The sequence below is a fragment of the Salmo trutta genome, chromosome 33, assembly GCF_901001165.1.
Source record: "Salmo trutta chromosome 33, fSalTru1.1, whole genome shotgun sequence".
NCBI lineage: Eukaryota > Metazoa > Chordata > Actinopteri > Salmoniformes > Salmonidae > Salmo > Salmo trutta.
Genome location: NC_042989.1, coordinates 36,730,710 through 36,753,626, shown reverse-complemented (window position 1 = coordinate 36,753,626; position 22,917 = coordinate 36,730,710). Strand labels below are relative to the sequence as shown.

Genomic DNA, 22,917 nt, shown 5'->3' with positions numbered 1-22,917 from the left:
CCTTCTACTATATTACACCTCTTCTACTATATTACACCTCTTCTACTATATTACACCCCTTCTACTATATTACACCTCTTCTACTATATTACACCTCTTCTACTATATTACACCTCCTCTACCCCTTCTACTATATTACACCTCTTCTACTATATTACACCTCTTCTACTATATTACACCTCTTCTACTATATTACACCTCTTCTACTATATTACACCTCTTCTACTATATTACACCTCTTCTACTATATTACACCCCTTCTACTATATTACACCTCTTCTACTATATTACACCTCTTCTACTATATTACACCCCTTCTACTATATTACACCTCTTCTACTATATTACACCCCTTCTACTATATTACACCTCTTCTACTATATTACACCTCTTCTACTATATTACACCTCTTCTACTATATTACACCTCCTCTACCCCTTCTACTATATTACACCTCTTCTACTATATTACACCTCCTCTACCCCTTCTACTATATTACACCCCTTCTACTATATTACACCTCTTCTACTATATTACACCTCTTCTACTATATTACACCTCTTCTACTATATTACACCTCTTCTACTATATTAGACCTCTTCTACTATATTACACCTCTTCTACTATATTACACCCCTTCTACTATATTACACCTCTTCTACTATATTACACCTCCTCTACCCCTTCTACTATATTACACCCCTTCTACTATATTACACCTCCTCTACTATATTACACCCCTTCTACTATATTACACCTCTTCTACTATATTACACCCCTTCTACTATATTACACCCCTTCTACTATATTACACCACTTCTACTATATTACACCCCTTCTACTATATTACACCTCTTCTACTATATTACACCTCTTCTACTATATTACACCTCTTCTACTATATTACACCCCTTCTACTATATTACACCTCTTCTACTATATTACACCTCTTCTACTATATTACACCTCTTCTACTATATTACACCTCTTCTACTATATTACACCTCTTCTACTATATTACACCTCCTCTACCTCTTCTACTATATTACACCTCTTCTACTATATTACACCCCTTCTACTATATTACACCTCTTCTACTATATTACACCTCTTCTACTATATTACACCCCTTCTACTATATTACACCTCCTCTACCCCTTCTACTATATTACACCTCTTCTACTATATTACACCTCCTCTACTATATTACACCTCTTCTACTATATTACACCCCTTCTACTATATTAGACCTCTTCTACTATATTACACCTCTTCTACTATATTACACCTCCTCTACCTCTTCTACTATATTACACCTCTTCTACTATATTACACCTCTTCTACTATATTACACCTCTTCTACTATATTACACCCCTTCTACTATATTACACCTCTTCTACTATATTACACCTCTTCTACTATATTACACCCCTTCTACTATATTACACCCCTTCTACTATATTACACCCCTTCTACTATATTACACCTCTTCTACTATATTCTACCTCTTCTACTATATTACACCCCTTCTACTATATTACACCTCTTCTACTATATTACACCTCTTCTACTATATTACACCTCCTCTACCTCTTCTACTATATTACACCTCTTCTACTATATTACACCTCTTCTACTATATTACACCCCTTCTACTATATTACACCCCTTCTACTATATTCTACCTCTTCTACTATATTACACCCCTTCTACTATATTACACCTCCTCTACCTCTTCTACTATATTACACCTCCTCTACTATATTACACCTCTTCTACTATATTACACCCCTTCTACTATATTACACCTCCTCTACCTCTTCTACTATATTACACCTCCTCTACTATATTACACCTCCTCTACTATATTACACCTCTTCTACTATATTACACCTCTTCTACTATATTACACCTCTTCTACTATATTACACCTCTTCTACTATATTACACCCCTTCTACTATATTACACCCCTTCTACTATATTAGACCTCTTCTACTATATTACACCTCTTCTACTATATTACACCTCTTCTACTATATTACACCCCTTCTACTATATTACACCTCTTCTACTATATTACACCTCTTCTACTATATTACACCTCTTCTACTATATTACACCTCTTCTACTATATTACACCCCTTCTACTATATTACACCTCTTCTACCCCTTCTACTATATTACACCCCTTCTACTATATTACACCTCTTCTACTATATTACACCTCTTCTACTATATTACACCTCCTCTACTATATTACACCTCTTCTACTATATTACACCCCTTCTACTATATTACACCTCTTCTACTATATTACACCTCTTCTACTATATTACACCTCTTCTACTATATTACACCCCTTCTACTATATTACACCTCTTCTACTATATTACACCCCTTCTACTATATTACACCCCTTCTACTATATTACACCTCCTTCTACTATATTACACCTCTTCTACTATATTACACCCCTTCTACTATATTACACCTCCTTCTACTATATTACACCCCTTCTACTATATTACACCTCTTCTACTATATTACACCTCTTCTACTATATTACACCTCTTCTACTATATTACACCTCTTCTACTATATTACACCTCTTCTACTATATTACACCTCTTCTACTATATTACACCTCTTCTACTATATTACACCTCTTCTACTATATTACACCCTCCTACTATATTACCCTCCTCTACCCCTTCTACTATATTACACCCCTTCTACTATATTACACCCCTTCTACTATATTACACCTCTTCTACTATATTACACCTCCTCTACTATATACCCCCTCTTCTACTATATTACACCTCTTCTACTATATTACACCTCCTCTACTATATTACACCCCTTCTACTATATTACACCTCTTCTACTATATTACACCTCTTCTACTATATTACACCCCTTCTACTATATTACACCCCTTCTACTATATTACACCCCTTCTACTATATTACACCTCTTCTACTATATTACACCTCTTCTACTATATTACACCCCTTCTACTATATTACACCCCTTCTACTATTACCCTCTTCTACTATATTACACCTCTTCTACTATATTACACCTCTTCACTATATTACACCTTTCTACTATATACACCTCTTCTACTATATTACACCTCTTCTACTATATTACACCTCTTCTACTATATTACACCTCTCTACTATATTACACCTCCTCTACCCTTCTACTATATTACACCTCTTCTACTATATTACACCCCTTCTACTATATTACACCTCCTCTACCCCTTCTACTATATTACACCTCTTCTACTATATTACACCCCTTCTACTATATTACACCTCTTCTACTATATTACACCCCTCTACTATATTACACCTCTTCTACTATATTACACCTCTTCTACTATATTACAACCCCTTCTACTATATTACACCCCTTCTACTATATTACACCCTTCTACATATATACAACACCTCTTCTACTATATTACACCTCTTCTACTATATTACACCTCCTCTACCCCTTCTACTATATTACACCCCTTCTACTATATTACACCCCTTCTACTATATTACACCCCTTCTACTATATTACACCTCTTCTACTATATTACACCCCTTCTACTATATTACACCCCTTCTACTATATTACACCTCTTCTACTATATTACACCCCTTCTACTATATTACACCCCTTCTACTATATTACACCTCCTCTACTATATTACACCCCTTCTACTATATTACACCTCTTCTACTATATTACACCCCTTCTACTATATTACACCCCTTCTACTATATTACACCTCCTCTACTATATTACACCTCTTCTACTATATTACACCTCTTCTACTATATTACACCTCTTCTACTATATTACACCTCTTCTACTATATTACACCTCTTCTACTATATTACACCCCTTCTACTATATTAGACCCCTTTACTATATTACACCTCTTCTACTATATTACACCTCTTCTACTATATTACACCTCTTCTACTATATTACACCTCCTCTACCCCTTCTACTATATTACACCCCTTCTACTATATTAGACCCCTTCTACTATATTAGACCCCTTCTACTATATTACACCCCTTCTACTATATTAGACCCCTTCTACTATATTACACCCCTTCTACTATATTACACCCCTTCTACTATATTACACCTCTTCTACTATATTACACCTCTTCTACTATATTACACCCCTTCTACTATATTACACCTCTTCTACTATATTACACCTCTTCTACTATATTACACCCCTTCTACTATATTAGACCCCTTCTACTATATTACACCTCTTCTACTATATTACACCTCTTCTACTATATTACACCTCTTCTACTATATTACACCTCCTCTACCTCTTCTACTATATTACACCTCTTCTACTATTGCCTTTATGACGTTGTACAGTGTCTTTGATTCTAGAATGATTCTACACCTTCACTCCTGAATATGATAATCACCAACACTCTCAAGTTTACTTATTACAATGTTCCTTTCCCCTGTCTAGATGAAGGGGCCCTGGTGAGAGCAGCCAGCAGCCTGGGCTTTGTATTCTCTGGACGAACCCCAGACTCAGTCATCATACACACTGTAAGTGGAACCAACTTATTATGTGATGCAGAATTAGAGTTAAACAATGTTTGTTTGAATCAGAGCCATATATTTAGATTAATAGTTTGGATTTCTAGCTGCTATTTATGCTACATATTACTGTATAGGAACACATGCCATTGTTTGTCTTTGTTACAGCTGGGAACAGAGCAAAGGTTTGAGTTGCTGAATGTCCTCGAATTTACAAGGTAGTTTTTGTATGCATTTGATGAGTCTTGTAGATGTGTCCTGTCTATTGCTGGACTGTATTTGCTTCTTGGTTCCCATTTGAAAACCCTGATCTTTACTCTTTCTTTAGCGATCGCAAAAGGATGTCGGTCATCATGCGTACACCGTCCGGGAGGATCCGACTTTACTGCAAAGGAGCGGTTAGTATGGAGAACTAAGACTACACACATTTATATTTATTTTTTATGTGTTCCTCAAATGAAGATAATGCAAGTCCAGAGTTTGCTTTTCACACATTCTTTAAAGGGCGATTGTACTTCCTGATTTGGCCTCATTTTAGATTTGGTTCATTAAGAAATGCTAGCTGCCATGACTGAATTCAAACGTTAGTTGGTTTCGGGGTGTAGTTTGATGTGGGTGTCTCTTGTGTGTGTGTTCAGAGGTGGGAAGAGTTAGCCAAATAACTTCAGCCAGCTGGTGTGCAACCGTGACAACATTGGTTTCACTTTGGATAGCCCATTTCTGGGGATAGTTAGGGTCCATCAATAAATTACACAATGTAAATGGGACAATATTTTCATGTCGATCATCTTTTAGTTTTGACATTAAATGCTTTCAATATTTGTATATGAATTTCTACAATTTCTAATCGGTTTGAGGTTAAGAGATTTGGAGCTATTGAAGTTTTTAAAACATTGTCTCATGTAAATTTACTGACGGTCCCTAACTAGCTCCATAGGGATATCGAATGTCAAGCCAAATTGACCATGGGCATTACATAGGAAAAAATGCTATCAAATGCTCGCAAATCTGTTTTGTACAAGACTGACTTTATGACCAAAATTATCCTATTTACACTTTGTAGTCAATTTTGACACTAGAATAAATGTTTCTGACTCATATTGATGAAGTTGCTTTTTAGTGGCAGTCGCTCTTTAAAGCATTAACTGACATACTTGTTGTTGGGTCGTTCCGCCAATTGGGTGCCTTTTGGAGAAAATGTTTTATTTCACCTCATTTTAAAATTCTGTCAACCATATCAAGACGTTAAATAAAAAAAGTACTATATTAAGTGCCAAATAAAGTAACAAGGTTGACCATAGAATATTAAATCATCCATTAATCCTCTTTTGACAGGGGGAATGGAAGCGTGTTGGGTGCAACAGGGAGGGGCAATTGAATGCAAGCTTCACCAAAACATTTTAAATTGTTAAAACATTCCTAGCCTATTTATTTATGGGTAACAGGGTTGACGTGTTATGTTCGACCTGCTCAGTTTCCCGTCACAAAACACCAGAAAATGGCCAAAATGAGTAGAACCAGTTCACCTGCTTTTACACCTATGATTTGACTATTAATGCTCAATGTTTCTTTTGAAAATGTATTTTAAAAAAATAATAGTTTCAGCATATTAAAACCAGAGTTCGGTTCACGTAACAGGGTTGACCTTAAAATGAGTAGCAGGGTTTTGTTTTTTTGCATTTTAAAATGAATCACTAATAACAGGAAATAAGTAATAATCTCCAGAAATGACTTTGTCAAAGCAACAAAATAACTATGGCTTTATAATGATGGTGAAAACATGGAATAAATGTTGGGCTTAAGTGGCTTAAACTCTTCCTTGAAATCCTTGAGGATGCACAGAAGGACATGTCAAAATGCAGAATCTTTGCAATTGAGTAAGTCTTGATTCATATTAAAATCTGATTTATTGAATTTTCCATGTGGTCTATGTTAAAGGACACTTTTTTTTTTAAATGTATTTGTGCACAATTTCTACTTTAAAATATCATTTCATTCAAAGGGATACAAAATGCACTCATTTTGTGGAATGACCCTGTTATGTACTCAGGTATATAAAAAGGGAAGCCAGCCTTATAGCAGCTTCTTCCCTTATCCTGGTTCTTTGAACACTTACAGTCAACTACTGTCTGCTCCCCCTGCACTGTCAGTAAGACTTACAAGACCTCACAACTTCAACCTACTGCACCGACGGAGATGCAGCAATGGCAGGACTTGTGTACGTGGTCGTTCTCTTGTCTGTGGCAGGTGTTCTGGGACAAAATGATGTGAGGAGTTTCTGTGCCTTGAAGGGGTCATCGGTGGATCTGCCCTGTTCCTCTCAGGTAACCCCAGTTGGAGCTGAGTCACAGAAAACTTCTGGTGTAATAATCAATGGGTGAAGGGTGGACTCCTGAAACAGGATCGACGGTATGCAGGTCGTGTGGAGTTACCGTGGGACTAGAAAGGAGGACTGCACCCTGACAATCAGACCTGAGAAAAGGTGACAAACACAATGTATTACTTCATGTATAAAACCTACAAATCGGGTTGGAAAGATGGCTCAGGTGGAGTCGCCCTCTGTCACAGACCTGAGAAAAGGTGACAAACACAATGTATTACTTCATGTATAAAACCTACAAATCGGGTTGGAAAGAGGGCTCAGGTGGAGTTGCCCTCTGTCACAGACCTGCAGGTGAAGGTGATAAGAAGGAATATACTGAACTGTAGCACCACCAGCACTCTGATTGGTAACCCCACAGACATCTGGTACAAGAATGGACAAGATTACTATATGAGAGCACTTCCCCTTTACTTCATCTCGCGCTACCATTTGTGGACAAAATTTAAATCCAGCTACTCCTGTGCTGTAAAAGGCCATGGATATTTCCAATCTCCTGCAGTGTGTCTTTATGATCAAGACTTTTGGAGCGTCAGTTACACCAAGAGTATCTGTGCCTTGAGGGGCTCATATGTGGCCAAATCCAGCACTTACACACATCCCAGTCATTACACAGAACAAGATTAATTTTGTTTTTTAAAGAAGAATTCTGAAGATCTGAGGCTGGACCCAGACTACGCTGGTCGTGTGGAATACCATGGGAACAATGGGAGTGACTCCATCCTGGCAATTAAAGGCCTGAGAGAGAGAGAGTGACTCAGCTGAGGTACAGGTTCAGATTAGGAACAACACATTCACTTCCTGAGGAGTATGCTGGCAGTCCTGGGGTGATCCTGACTGTCACAGACCTCCAGTTAGTGCAGGATCCTACGTCTGTGTCAGAGGAGAAGAGAGTTGTCCTAAGATGCCGTATCAAATGTACTCTGGATCTCAACACAAACTTTATTTGGTATAAGAACAGACAGCCTGTACCAAAGAATGATGCCTACTCCAACAGCCTGTACCTAGACCCAGTAAGCGTTGAGGATTCAGGCCGCTACTCCTGTGCTGTAAAGGGCCGTGAGGATCTCCACTCTCCTGAAGAGACTCAATGTCAGATACGGCCCAAAAAACACCTTTTGTGTCAATCAGTCCCCCTGGTGAAATAGTGGAGGGCAGTTCAGTGACTGAGCTGCAGCAGTGATGCCAACCCACCAGTGGACATTTTATACTTGGTATTTCAATAATACAACTTTGCAAAGTGTATTCGGACACAGTTATCGCATCACTAACGTCAGCTCTGAGGACAGTGGACAATACCATTGTGAGGCCAAGAATGAAAGAGGATCGATGAACTCCAGCGCTGAGATGATCATTGTAGCATCTCTCCAGACTCCAGTGTTTTCCTGGGTTCCTGTGGTGGGGGCGGGGGTCTGTCCTGGATGCTGGAGCTCTTCTAGTCCTCATCTACTGGATTCTGAAGAGGTCCACAGGAGGAGGTGATACCATAACAGTCACACACAGTGTTCACCCTGACCCCCAACAATGACACGTACACAGCTCTGAACATAATGTCCAGGGTACCTTGAGTACGACACACTGGCAAGTGTGAGGGACTACGCCATTGACACGTACACATCTCAGAGAGACGCTCAACCCCCAGTGTATGAGAACATGCAGAGGAGAGAATAACCACAGAACCCGGACTGAAGAGGATTGCCACAGAACATGGAAGGAAGATGTTTACCACAGGACCCGGACTGAAGAGGATCACCCCAGGACCCGGACTGAAGAGGATCACCCCAGGACCCGGACTGAAGAGGATCACCCCAGGACCCGGACTGAAGAGGATCACCCCAGGACCCGGACTGTAGAGGACCACCCCAGGACCCGGACTGAAGGACCTTGGCACAGAGAGTCACTGCAACAAACCAAAGCTAGTCCTAACATTTATCTACCCCTGCTATCGTAACAACCTATCTGGAAGTTTTATTTTATTTGAACCTTTTAAAAAATATAGAATTTTAATTATCTTCTCTTGAAATTCTCATTTATCTATGTTGATGAGCACAGTATATTGGATTATGTAGCCTACCTATTTGTCTATAGTAGTTTATGTTCTAACGTTGGTATTTGCTATTTCTGCATTTTTTATTACAACTTGCTTTTCTCACCTGCTAAAATTGATTATATTAGTAAAAGCCTTTTTAATGTTTTTTGCTTCTGGAACAAATTGCTCTTGATATACACTCAGAGGCCAGTTTATTAGGTACACAACCCTGTTCACAAATGATTCGCTCTTACAGACATTGAGTCACGTGGCCATGGCTTGCTATATAAAGCAGGCATTGAGGCATTCAGTTACTGTTTGTTAGAATGGGCAAAACGAGTGACCTAAGAGACTGAGCGTGGTATGATCGTAGGTGTCAGGCACGCCGGTTCCAGTATCTCAGCAACATCTGGCCTCCTGGACTTTTCACACACAACAGTGTCTAGGGTTTACCGGGAATGGACAAACAAAAACATCCAGTCAGCGGCAGTCCTGTGGGTGAAAACACTTACACTGAGTGTAAATTATATTTTGTTGCTTTCAGATACAATGCATTTGTTTTTTTTAGTTTATTTTTTTTAATCTTTGCCATATTGTTCTCATGATATTCACACTTATTTTCTTATTCTATTACAAACTATTAATGAGGACCTTTTGGAAAAGTTCAGTGTAAATTAAATGCATGTTGTAAATTAGCTCAATGTTAAATGTTTCAAAATAGACAAAAATAAAACGAGTTTGCAGCAGTGCGATGTCCATTTGTGGTAAAAAAAAAAAACAGTTATGATATCTTCTTGCACATTCAAAGAATTAGCCACGTTTGTTGCAACAATCTGTGTGGGTTTTCTGACAGGACTCTGTCATCTACGAGAGACTGGCGGACAGCTCCAAGTACAAAGACATCACTCTCAATCACCTGGAGCAGTTTGCCACAGAGGGTGAGCTAGAGTTCCACTGTTCTCACGCATTCCAATGGCATTGTTATAGAGTAGGACTAGCTAGCAAGTGAACCCCTTCACATGCAAGTATAGTGTTGTTATTTAATGTTGTCATAATGATCTGGTTAGATCTAATAGGTTTAACCTATATGGTAATAGCTCCACCTTGCCCTCTGATTGGCTGGGCTGAATTTCCACTATGTTTCTTATACTTATCCAATTCTCTCAGATCTGTACTGTACAGGAGCATTGTATCATCTCTCTCTGTCTGTTTCTCTCTGTGTCTCTCTCTCTCTCTCTGTGTCTCTCTCTCTCTGTGTCTCTCTCTCTCTCTCTCTGTGTCTCTCTCTCTCTCTCTGTGTCTCTCGCTCTGTGTGTGTTTTGTCAGGACTAAGGACGTTGTGTTACGCTGTGACCAACATCTCAGATGAGTCATACGAGCAGTGGGCTGAGTTGTACCAGAGAGCCGCCACCTCCCTTACCAACCGAGCTCTGAAAATGGAGGAGAGTTATGAGCTCATCGAGAGGGTAACCAATAGAAGAACCCGTCTTTACAATAAAATAAAGACACACCGTAGACCTACACCTGTTTTTTTTCTAAAGGACTCTGTGCCTTCTGGCTGTCAGAAAATACTATCATGAAGCTACAGCGTTTCCCCTACGGCGATACAAAATGCATTCTTTCAAGAGTTTTCATGATGTAGCTACGATGTGTCATTGGTGTAGGCTGCCTCCATATCTTTATGTGCTTGATTTAAGCTTGACGGAAAGCAGGGTGGGAAGAATTTGCACTTTTTGCCGCTGCTCCACTGGTTCCATTGGACCAGGTAAGCTATTTCAAGTGCACCTCAAGTATTTCAAAGTATTTTACTTGTATTTTTCCACAGAACCTGCAGTTGCTTGGTGCCACGGCCATAGAGGACAAGCTACAAGACAAAGTCCCCGAAACCATAGAGACTCTGCTCAGAGCTGACATCAAGATCTGGATCCTTACCGGAGACAAGCAGGAGACTGCCATCAATATAGGTGAGGAGGCAGACCGACTGACTGACAGGCACGCACACACAACTCCACCTGCCAATACACACTAAAAGTTCTCAGACCCACTTAGGTCCACTATAGATCAGTACCATCGAATTAAATCCTTCTTACCCTCTGCCTCTCAAGGTCACTCGTGTAGGCTGCTGAGGAAAAACATGGGGTTGTTGGTCGTGAACGAGGAGACACTGGAAGTAAGTATCAATCCCAACCTCGCCCTCCTGTTGTCAACAACAGAAAACAAAACACAACAACTGGATATGAGGCCTTTTCTGTTCTGATCACGTCATTCATAAATGTATTATTATGACGCTAGCAACACCACGGCCGAGAATTCCATTCCCAGAGGAACCGCATGTACAAAACAAATCTATGTACTGTAAGTTGCTTTGTATAAAGGCATCTGCTGAATGGCATACATTCAATAACTTACTATATCTTAGGGGACGCGAACGGCCTTGAGTCATCACTGTGGCATGCTGGGAGAGGCGCTCCACAGGGAGAACGACGTTGCCCTGGTGATGGACGGCGAGACGCTGAAGTACGCCCTCAGCTTCGAGGTGCGCCAGTACTTCCTGGACCTGGCCCTATCCTGCAAGGCCGTCATCTGCTGCAGGTAGCCAGTCACAGCATAGGAGCCCTCCATTTAGACTGTTGCTATGAATTACAACTAAAGATGTTACAGTAGCATGGTATGTTACTTCATAAAGGGTTCATAGAAAGTAGACAAGCAGCTTAGACTAAATCATTGGTTCAAAGATGAGTTATTAATCAGTCATAAACAGCCAAACAATTACTTCAAGTGATATGATCATCTCACGGTTTCAAGGATTCAACATGACAATCACGCAAATTCAACCAATGAGAACCCTCCATAAAACACTACAACCTCAGTAGTAACACTGGTGTGTAGATTAGACAGTAAATAGTAGCAAAGTTCATGTCATTGTTACTCCTCAATATAAAAACATTTGACAGACAAATGACAGAGTAAGAAACTATTAACCAGCCCTCTCCAGCCCTGTTCCTGGAGAGCTACCCTCCTGTAGGTGTTCACTCCAACCCTGTTCCTGGAGAACCACCCTCCTGTAGGTATTCACTCCAACCCTGTTCCTGGAGAGAAGCCCTCCTGTAGGTGTTCACTCCAACCCTGTTCCTGGAGAGAAGCCCTCCTGTAGGTATTCACTCCAACCCTGTTCCTGGAGAACCACCCTCCTGTAGGTGTTCACTCCAACCCTGTTCCTGGAGAGCTACCCTCCTGTAGGTATTCACTCCAACCCTGTTCCTGGAGAGAAGCCCTCCTGTCGGTGTTCACTCCAACCCTGTTCCTGGAGAACCACCCTCCTGTAGGTATTCACTCCAACCCTGTTCCTGGAGAGCTACCCTCCTGTAGGTATTCACTCCAACCCTGTTCCTGGAGAGAAGCCCTCCTGTCGGTGTTCACTCCAACCTTGTTCCTGGAGAACCACCCTCCTGTAGGTATTCACTCCAACCCTGTTCCTGGAGAGAAGCCCTCCTGTTCACTAACCTGATTCAGCTAATTATTAGAATCAGGTGCACTAGATTAGGGTTGGATTGAAAACCTACAGGACGGTATCTCTCCAGGAACAGGGTTGGAAAGCCCTGCTATAAACAATCATATTCAGTGATGATTCAATATCACGTGTGTCCCCAGGGTGTCTCCACTTCAGAAGTCGGAGGTGGTGGACCTGGTCAAGAGGCAGGTGAAGGTGATCACCCTGGCCGTCGGTGACGGTGCCAACGACGTGGGCATGATCCAGACGGCTCACGTTGGCGTGGGCATCTCTGGCAACGAGGGCCTGCAGGCCGCCAACTCCTCCGACTACTCTATCGCCCAGGTAACCCCTCTATCACCTTAACACATCATTACTTCTGAATGTATTTGAGGACTGGTTTTTAGGGGGCAATAATATAATTTATGGCATTATTTAACAAGGGCAAATCGGCAATATGATATTGTGGATATCGCCTAACCCAGATACGTTGCATCTGGTCTCTGTCTCGCTCTCTGTCTGTCTCGCTCTCTGTCTGTCTCGCTCTCTGTCTGTCTCGCTCTCTGTCTGTCTCGCTCTCTGTCTGTCTCGCTCTCTGTCTGTCTCGCTCTCTGTCTGTCTCGCTCTCTGTCTGTCTCGCTCTCTGTCTGTCTCGCTCTCTGTCTGTCTCGCTCTCTGTCTGTCTCACTCTCTGTGTTTTCAGTTTAAGTACCTGAGGAATCTTCTCCTGGTCCATGGGGCGTGGAACTACAACCGAGTGTCCAAATGCATCCTGTACTGTTTCTACAAGAACATAGTGTTGTACATCATAGAGGTAGGGCCGCTTCAGTAGGGCCGCTTCAGTAGGGCCGCACAATTCTGGTAACTTTCACAAAAGGTCCAGAGTTTCCAGAAGTCCCGGTTGGAAGATTCCCAGAATTAGGAAGGAATAAGATTCCCAGAATTAGGAAGGAATAAGATTCCCAGAATTAGGAAGGAATATGATTCCCAGAATTAGGAAGGAATAAGATTCCCAGAATTAGGAAGGAATAAGATTCCCAGAATTAGGAAGGAATAAGATTCCCAGAATTAGGAAGGAATAAGCAGGAAATCCTCCAACCAGGTTTTTTTTTTCTTCTAATGTCTCATTGGGATTTTGTGAAAGTTCCCAGAATTCTGCAACCCTTTGAGGTCAACATGGATGTCAGTGTGTAATAGAGAACCTCAGTCACTCATTCATGTTGTTTTTCAGATCTGGTTTGCGATCGTGAACGGGTTCTCTGGTCAGATTCTATTTGAACGTTGGTGCATTGGTCTTTACAATGTGGTAAGTGTGTGTACACTTCTTATTCACTCCTTTCATGGAGTTCTCCCTGATTTACCCCCTGGTGAAATATGAATGTATCACTTTTTAGTCTTTGTGTGTGTGACAGATCTTCACAGCGATGCCTCCTCTGGCCCTGGGTATATTTGAGCGCTGCTGCAAGAAAGAGAACATGCTAAAATACCCAGAACTCTACAAGACTTCTCAGAACGCACTGGGTTTCAACACCAAGGTACACCCTCCACCCATTAACCCTGGTCATTATTGCCTTGTGATAAGGAGACGAGGGGCCTTTCTCATTTATCAATCGTGAGCAGCACGAATTTGGGCGTGTAATGTTTGCATAATAAATTTTTTTCACATTTCAACATTTGGGCATTTTACAAAGTTTTCAAAGATAAACAGATAAACCAACAATGCCTGCACAATCATAATGTTTATAGCATTAGGGACTTAAGGTCCATTTGGAAGTTGGAACTAGGCCCTCTGTTCATATGTTTCCCCTGTCCCACTGCAGGTGTTCTGGGCTCACTGTCTCAACGGCCTCCTCCACTCTGTCATCCTCTTCTGGCTACCCCTGCTGATCTTCCAGCACGGTACGCTGCGTGTGTCTGTCCTGTCTGTCTAGCTGTCTCGGTCCGTTCTAGTATTAAGCAGTCCTGCATGTTTGGTTTCTTTCATTCCAGATACTGTGTCTTGGAACGGGAAGACTCCAGACTATCTTCTCTTAGGAAATATGGTTTACACGGTAGGTTGACTGCATGCCCAAAAGAAAGGTCTGGTTTGTTTTTGGATAGCCTTCCCAGCTCTCAATGAAATATCTGAAAACACTTTGGTAAAATTCTTTCTGAATTTAGTATACACACAGTAGCAAGACTTCGATAGAAACACGACACCTCTGATTTTCCTCATGAAATGTTGCCTGGTAAAGTGACTTGGCGTTTTCTCTCTTCTCCATCTTCCAGTTTGTGGTGATAACCGTTTGTCTCAAAGCTGGACTGGAGACTTCATCATGGACACTGGTGGGTTCAGTAGGCTTCCCATTTCTGTCATTCAGAATATGAGAAACCATTGCAAAGTGTGATGTTTTTCTGACCTGCTCTGTTGCTCCCTCTGTAGTTCAGTCACATAGCCATCTGGGGCAGTGTGTTCCTGTGGGTGTTGTTCTTCTGGCTCTACTCCACCTGGTGGCCAGTTATAGCTATTGCACCAGACATGTCTGGTCAGGTAAAGTACAGATCACTCTATGTCCATCAATATGCATTTGTTGGACAAATATGTTGCACAATATGCAACACAGAAGCAAACGTACTATTCACGTGTCGAAAGTGTTAAGTGCGTGTGTGTGTGTGTGTGTTGCAGGCAGAGATGCTTTTCACCTCAGGAGTGTTCTGGATGAGTCTCCTCTTCATCCCTGTCACCTCACTGCTGTTTGACGTGGCGTTCAGAGTGTGAGTCCAGACCTTAATAATACAGTACTAGCTTCCGAGGGACAACTACGCTTTGAACAGCCCTTTCATTCTATAATATAATTTACATCTCTCTCTCTCGCTCAGGGTAAAGAGATCTTTCTGGAAGAACCTGGTTGATGAGGTGCAGGAGCTGGAGGCTAAGGCTCAGGACCCTGGAGCAGTGGTTCATGGGAAAAGGTGTTTTTATACCGTCTAACTGTGTTGAGAAAATAAAATAAAAAAATGTCACATGCGCCGAATACAACAGTGAAATGCTGAATACAACCGGTGTAGACCTTACAGTGAAATGCTTACTTACAAGCCCTTAACCAACAATGCAATTTTAAGAAGGGAAAAAAAAGTAAGAGATAAGAATAACAAATAATTAAAGAGCAGCAGTAAATAACGATAGCGTGGCTATATACAGGGGTACCAGTACAGAGTCAATGTGTGCATGCTTTTTATTTGTCTGATGTACTCTTCTCTGTGTGTGTGTGTGTGTGTGTGTGTGTGTGCGCAGCTTGTCAGAGAGAGCTCAGCTCCTGAAGAACCCGTTTAAGAAGAACCGAATATTGTCGGCATACAGCACAGAGTCCGTCCCTCAGAACATGCTACGTAAGTTACACACCTTACAGAATGTGGTGCTTCACACTTGTCCTCTTCCTCCTGTAGTACAGTAAAACATCACCATCTAGAACAGTGTCTAAACCCAGAAGGCACAACATCACAGGATGTCCAGAAACGCTTGCCAAACAGACCGAACAGACCAGGCCGGGGTTTGAGAAGTCACTGAGAAAAGTGTAAAATTCATCCTAAAGACACAACCTAGATTGGAGCCAATGTCTTAAGTAGTTGAACATGTTATTACTCCAAACTCGTGGAAGTGACACACTGGCAAGTTTTTATTTTTGTCAAAAAACAACTATATATCGAAGTAGGGGTTTTGATTTGACGGCCTGCACATGGGACAGATAGAAGACCGTTAGACCGGATGACGTGCTTCTACGCATGAGCTCAGCTAGCCAACGTCACCATGACATCACCCTACAAGTGTGATCGGGGATTTCTATTGGAGAATCAGTTTGTCTATCTTCATACTGTACTGTCTTTGACAACACTCTTTGACTACATTTCCCACAATGCCATTTGTCCCTCCCTCACTGCCTCCATACACATGCAGGCATGGAGGGGGTGAGATTGTCGTTGTCACTCGAGGTGTGAAGGTTAGTGAGCCCCTCACAAGGTTGGATCTGTGTAAAGTAGGTAAACTTCCCTAGAGTCATAGAGCTTTGACAGTGGGTAGGTTAGAATCGTTCCCTGTAGTTTGAATAGACGGACCTTACTGTAGTCTGTGGGCTAGAAGAATAGAAATTGTTCTTAATATGATAAGAAACTATTGTGTAGGATATGTATATGGTGTTAGGATATACACTATACAGTGGCTTGCGAAAGTATTCACCCCCCTTGGCATTTTTTCTATTTTGTTGCCTTACAACCTGGAATTAACATGGATTTTGGGGGGGTTTGTATCATTTCATTTACACAGCATGCCTACCACTTTGAAGTTGCAAAATATGTTTTATTGTGAAACAAGAAATAGGACAAAAATCTAAACTTGCATAACTATTCCCCCCCCCTCAAAGTACATTTTTTGAAGAGCCAACTTTTGCTGCAATTATAGCTGCAGGTCTCTTCGGGTATGTCTCTATAAGCTTGGCACATCTAGCCACTGGGATTTTTGCCCATTCTTCAAGGCAAAACTGCTCCAGCTCCTTCAAGTTGGATGGGTTCCACTGATGTACAGCAATCTTTAAGTCATACCACAGATTCTCAATTCGATTGAGGTCTGGGCTTTGACTAGGCCATTCCAAGACATTTAAATGTTTCCCCTTAAACCACTCAAGTGTTGCTTTAGCAGTATGCTTAGGGTCATTATCCTGCTGGAAGGTGAACCTCCGTCCCAGTCTCAAATCTTTGGAAGACGAAAACAGTTTTCCATCAAGAATTTCTCTGTATTTAGCTCCATCCATCATTCCTTCAATTCTGACCAGTTTCCCAGTCCCTGCCGATAGAAAAACATCCCCACAGGAGGATGCTGCCACCACCATGCTTCACTGTGGGGATGGACTTCTCAGGGTGATGAGATGTGTTGGGTTTGCACCAGACATAGCGTTTTCCTTGATGGCCAAAAAGCTCAATTTTAGTCTCATCTGACCAGAGTACCTTCTTCCATATGTTTCCATATGTCTCCCACATGCCTTTTGGCGAACACCAAGCATCTTTGCTTATTTTTATCCGCACCACTTTTCCGAAACAAGTAAAAAAATTCATTTCACTTCACTACTTTGGACTATTTTGTGTACATGAAATCCAAATAAAAATCCATTTAAATTGTAATGCAACAAAATAGGAAAAATGCCAAGGGGGTGAATACTTTTGCAAGGCACTGTATATACAAATGTATGTGGACACCCCTTTAAATTTGTGGATTCAGTTATTTCAGCCACACCCGTTGCTGACAGGTGTATAAAATTGAGCACACAGCCATGCAATCTCCATGGACAAACATTGGCAGTAGAATGCACATACTTAAGACGTCTGTGACTTTCAACATGGCACCATCATAGGATACCACCTTTCCAACAAGTCAGTTTGTCAAATTTCTGCCCTGCTGTCTTTGTGAAATAGAAACGTAGAAACGGCTCAGCCGCAAAGTGTAAGGCCACACAAGCTCACAGAACGGGGCCACCAAATGCTGAAGCGCGTAAAAATCATTTGTCCTCGGTTGCAACATTCACTACCGAGTTCCAAACTGCCTCTGGAAGCAACGTCAGCACAAGAACTGTTCGTCGGGAGCTTCATGAAATGGGTTTCCATGGCCGAGCAGCCGTACACAAGTCTGAGATCACTCTGCATAATACCAAGTGTCGGATAGAATGGTGTAAAGCTCTCCGCCATTGGACTCTGGTGCAGTTCTCTGGAGTGATAAATCACGATTTACCATCTGGCAGTCTGACGGACAAATCTGGGTTTGGCAGATGCCAGGAGAATGCTACCTACCCCAATGCGTAGTGCCAACTGTAAAGTTTGGTGGAGGAGGAGTAATGGTCTGGGTCTGTTTTTCATGGTTCAGGCTAGGCCCCTTAATTCCAGTGAAGGGAAATCTTAACGCTACAGCATACAATGCCATTCTAGATGATTATGTGCTTATAACTTTATGGCAACAGTTTGGGGAAGGCTCTTTCCTGTTTCAGTATGACAATGCCCCCATGCACAAAGCGAGGTCCATACAGAAATGGATTGTTGAGATCGGTGTGGAAGAACTGGCCTGCACAGAGCCCTGACCTCAACCCCATCTGAACACTTTTGGGATTAATTGAAACGGCAACTCCGAGCTAGGCCTAATTGTCCGACCTCACTAATGCTCTTGTGGCTGAATGGAAGCAAGTCCCTGCAGCAATGTTCCAAAGTCTAGAAGAGTGGATGCTGTTATAGCAGCAAAGGGGGGAACAACTTCTTATTCATGCACATGATTTTGGAATGTTCGACGAGCAGGTGTCCACATACCTTTTGGTTATTTAGTGTACAGTGCATTCGGGAAAGTATTCAGACCCCTTGACTTTTTCCACATTTTGTTACGTTACAGCCTTATTCTAAAATGTATTTAAATAGTTTTTTCCCCCTCATCAATCTACACACATTACCCCGTATTGACAAAGCAAAAACAGGTTTTTAGAAATGTTTGCTAATCTATTAAAAATAAAAACTGAAATATCACATTTACATAAGTATTCAGACCCTTTACTCAGTACTTTGTTGAAGCACCTTTGGCAGCGATTACAGCCTCCAGTCTTCTTGGGTATGACGCTACAAGCTTGGCACACCTGTATTTGGGGAGTTTCTCCCATTCTTTTCTGCAGATCCTCTCAAGCTTTGTCAGGTTTGAGTGGATATTTTCAGGTCTCTCCAGAGATGTTAGATTGGGTTCAAGTCCGGGCTCTGGCTGGGCCATTCAAGGACATTCAGAGACTTGTCCCAAAGCCACTCCCGCGTTGTCCTGTTGGAAGGTGAACCTTTGACCCAGACTGAGGTCCTGAGCACTCTAGAGCAGGTTTTCATCAAGGTTCTCTCTGTACTTTGCTCCGTTCATCTTTCCCTCGATCCTGACTAGTCTCCCAGTCCCTGCTGCTGAAAGACCACCCCACATCATTATGCGGCATTCACCATGCTTCACTGTAGGGATGGTGGCAGGTTTCCTCCAGATGTGACGCTTGGCGTTCAGGCCAAAGAGTTAAATCTTAGTTTCATCAGACCAGAAAATCTTGTTTAGGTGCCTTTTGGCAAATTCCAAGCGGGCTGTCATGTACCTTTTACTGAGGAGTGGCCTCCGTCTACCGTAAAGGCCTGATTGGTGGGGTGCTGCATAGGTGGTTGTCCTTCTGGAAGGTTCTCCCATCTACACAGAGGAGCTCTGTCAGAGTGACCATCGGGTTCTTAGTCCCTGACCAAGGCCCTTCTCCCCCGATTGCTCAGTTTGGCCAGGCGGCCAGCTCTAGTAAGAGTCTTGGTGGTTCCAAACTTCTTCCATTTAAGAATGATGGAATCCATTGTGTTCTTGGGGACCTTCAATGCTGCAGATGTTTTTTGGTACCCTTCCCCAGATCTGTGCCTCGACACAATCCTGTCTCTGAGCTCTACTGGAATTCCTTCAACCTCATGGCTTGGTTTATGGTCTGACATACACTGTCAACTGTGAGACCTTATATAAACAGGTGTGTGCCTTTCCAAATCATGTCATATCAATTACATTTACCACAGGTGGACACCATTCGAGTTGTAGAAACATCTCAAGGATGATCAATGGAAACAAGATGAACCTGAGCTCAATTTCAAGTCTCATAGCAAAGGGTCTGAAAACTTATGTAAATAAGGTATTTCTAAAAAACTGTTTTTGCTTTTTCATTATGGGATATTGTGTGTAGATTGATGAGGAAAACAATTTCATTTAATCAATTTTAGAATAAGGCTGTAACGTAACAAAATGTGGAAAAAGTTAAGACACTGCTGGATCCCTCCCCAGTCCGACTCATCCATCACATCCTGTTTTAGACATTTACCTTCACCTAATATTGACTTATTAGATCTATATATCTCTATATATAATTTAGCTGTGGGTTGTTGTTCTAACTGTCCTGGCTTTCTGATAATGTAGTGTGTGATAATGTAGTGTGTGTGCAGTAGTGCTTCGCGTGTAGCCTGGATTATAAACACAGGTGTTTTTTTGTCGAGGGGAAGGGAACAAACTTTGGTACAGGCTTTGTGTGTGTTCGAGTTGACTGCACCTGTGGTGAATTGTGGGTAAATTGTGACAGACTTACTGATCTACAAATAATAATGAGTAGTTATTTATTATGCAAGGTGGTTTGTAGACCAGTCAGTAGGCTGTCGGCTGAACAAGCCCTTTGAGAGGTGGGGGTGGGGTTATACATCCTTATTTCGAAAATCTCACTAGGTGGTCAGGTTGAGATTTTGTAATGGAGTCTGAGATTTTTATATATAAGTATCATGTGCTTGTTTTCCCTTAGACGGCTATGCCTTCTCTCAGGAGGAAAACGGAGCGGTGTCACAGTCTGACGTGATCCGGTCGTACGACACCACCAAGCAGAGGCCCGCTCAGCCCCAGTGGTGAAGCCTCTCCCCTCCCCCTCAACGATGCCCTCCTATCACATGCTGCACTCAGCCATCCCCATTGGAGGAGGTTGACAGGAAGTCACCTCACAAAGTGGGGCCGGTCAACTTCCCCCAGAAAGTCTGGAGTGAAGGCCCCGTCCAGAAACAACCCCCAAAACCCATAACCCCTGAGGAACTTCTGTTGATCTGAGAAGACTGGATAGGTGTCAGCAATATGGGGCAAATTCCCCTTGGGTGGGGAGGAGGTGGTATGTATATCATATTGGTTATACCTGTCCTATCTTTCAGATCTACTGAAGTGCAGAGGAGGTAGGAGGTGGAGCTAAGGGCTGTTTCTGGAAAGCACCGAAGAGAGAAAAAAAAAAAATAACATTGCAAGATGACATTTACAGAAAGTGTTTTCACTTTTGGTTTGTCCCAAGCACTGACTTTTTAATGTGTTTTTGTCCTGAAGACTTGACCTGTTTTTATATTTGTATGCGGAAGAGTTCCATTCTAAGCAACGGGTGGCCTTGGAAGAGGGAACGTCTCATATTTTATTTTTGGTGTGGCATAAGACCAAACTCGAACAAGATGTTCATGCCACATAAAGAGCAGTGTTGGACCAAAACGATCCACGAATCATCCCTAAACCTGAAATGTGTAAGAGAATGGGAAACCCTGTGATGTTGCTTGCCAAAGACTAATGTGTGTAACCAATGGGGGTTTGAATGTAGTCTATGATGATTGAATGCCATTTGCATTCAATCATTGCACTCCAGAATGATATCGCGAGCAAGCACTACAGGTTAAGACTTGATGATGGGCTTCTCATTTTAAGATTATATCTCTGAAAGATTCCTTGCATTCCATGTTTCTCTCTAGTCAATCCATCCCAACAGTGCCTTTCAGAGAGTTTCTCTCATGCAGTAGTGTAATGCTATAGCGTGTGTGCATGTGTTTCTTCGTCTTTTGCATGGTTTAAAATCCGTCCATGGCTCTTTTCACTGCAATGCAAATGTTCTCTCACTGACCGGGAAAAAGAAGTATGCGTTAATTTGTTCATTTGAATTGTATCCATGTTGTGTGAGGGATTTCTGGGGAAACAGAAATACCACTCAAACTTCATGGCCGTAAAAGCTGGATATTCCTTGGTTTTTGTTCAGAGAAAAAAAAATGTATTAATGTGTTCTTATGTTCCTTGAGTCAAAAAGAAGAATTCATAATTTAACAAGTTTACTTTTTCTATAACTGATTTAATATTTCATTCTCAGATGCATAAAGGGACTACTGAATAAAACCACTGCAACACTCAAATGCAACCTTCTAGTCTGTGCAATCAGATTTCTTTGCTCACACTTTTCACAGATATTTTAAACACTATAACAATAACGATGAGTATACAAGTGTACCTCACTCACATATTTGTATAAGCAGTGAGTGCTTATAGAATTGGAGGTATGCTGTGCTTGTACAAGATGTGGCAATGTCCAACCACATGTTTAGCCCAGAACCTGTACAGAGTAGAGGTTTAGTTTCACTTTTGTAGTGTGAACATTCATTGTTCGTTTTTCTCAATTGCGTACAAGCATTGAACGAAACAATGTCAATTTTCAAAATGTTTTTCACAAGACACAGAACTCAGTGGCCTTTTGCAAAACAGTGAATGCATTTTTAAAGCAAGGCAACAGCAAACGTCGCACCCCACGAATGATGCAGCGCCCCCCTTTGGGCCAATCAGTGTAATTTTGTAAATGGCGGATCTCTACGGCAAGACACATTCACCCAAGTTGAATCAAAATCAGGCCAGTAGTGTCTGATATATCACGTGGGTTAGCTAGACTCAGATCCCTGAGCAAGTGTGCCATTTTCTCTTTTCTGAGTCAAATAGATCAAGAGATATAAACATGTGCCCGTTATAGCGCCACCATGTGGTCGATATGAATGTTCTTGCATATGTTGAGGCTTGAGTGTTTGCAACAAATTGTTACAATACCAAAATCTG

General features: G+C 41.6%; 1 protein-coding gene and 1 long non-coding RNA gene across 3 annotated transcripts in view; both read left to right on the top strand.

The window, feature by feature from the left end:
- LOC115172930 (probable phospholipid-transporting ATPase IA) overlaps window positions 1-22,234 on the top strand; it is a 47,998-nt gene extending 25,764 nt beyond the window's left edge. For both annotated transcript variants that reach the window (XM_029730813.1, XM_029730812.1), the window contains exons 15-34: window positions 4,516-4,598; window positions 4,758-4,807; window positions 4,918-4,987; window positions 9,852-9,936; window positions 10,325-10,464; window positions 10,824-10,962; window positions 11,104-11,168; window positions 11,418-11,590; window positions 12,650-12,833; window positions 13,192-13,302; window positions 13,720-13,794; window positions 13,901-14,023; window positions 14,309-14,387; window positions 14,478-14,539; window positions 14,757-14,813; window positions 14,911-15,018; window positions 15,154-15,242; window positions 15,348-15,440; window positions 15,763-15,857; window positions 20,828-22,234. In XM_029730813.1, coding sequence (XP_029586673.1) covers window positions 4,516-4,598; window positions 4,758-4,807; window positions 4,918-4,987; window positions 9,852-9,936; window positions 10,325-10,464; window positions 10,824-10,962; window positions 11,104-11,168; window positions 11,418-11,590; window positions 12,650-12,833; window positions 13,192-13,302; window positions 13,720-13,794; window positions 13,901-14,023; window positions 14,309-14,387; window positions 14,478-14,539; window positions 14,757-14,813; window positions 14,911-15,018; window positions 15,154-15,242; window positions 15,348-15,440; window positions 15,763-15,857; window positions 20,828-20,931 — 1,985 coding nt within the window. In that variant the 3' untranslated portion in view covers window positions 20,932-22,234. The remainder of the gene's footprint in view (window positions 1-4,515; window positions 4,599-4,757; window positions 4,808-4,917; window positions 4,988-9,851; window positions 9,937-10,324; window positions 10,465-10,823; window positions 10,963-11,103; window positions 11,169-11,417; window positions 11,591-12,649; window positions 12,834-13,191; window positions 13,303-13,719; window positions 13,795-13,900; window positions 14,024-14,308; window positions 14,388-14,477; window positions 14,540-14,756; window positions 14,814-14,910; window positions 15,019-15,153; window positions 15,243-15,347; window positions 15,441-15,762; window positions 15,858-20,827) is intronic.
- Window positions 5,017-9,776, top strand: LOC115172931 (uncharacterized). The gene is made up of 2 exons (XR_003871515.1): window positions 5,017-7,071; window positions 7,170-9,776. It is a non-coding gene; the product is annotated as an uncharacterized LOC115172931 (long non-coding RNA).
- Window positions 22,235-22,917: the final 683 nt, after the last annotated feature.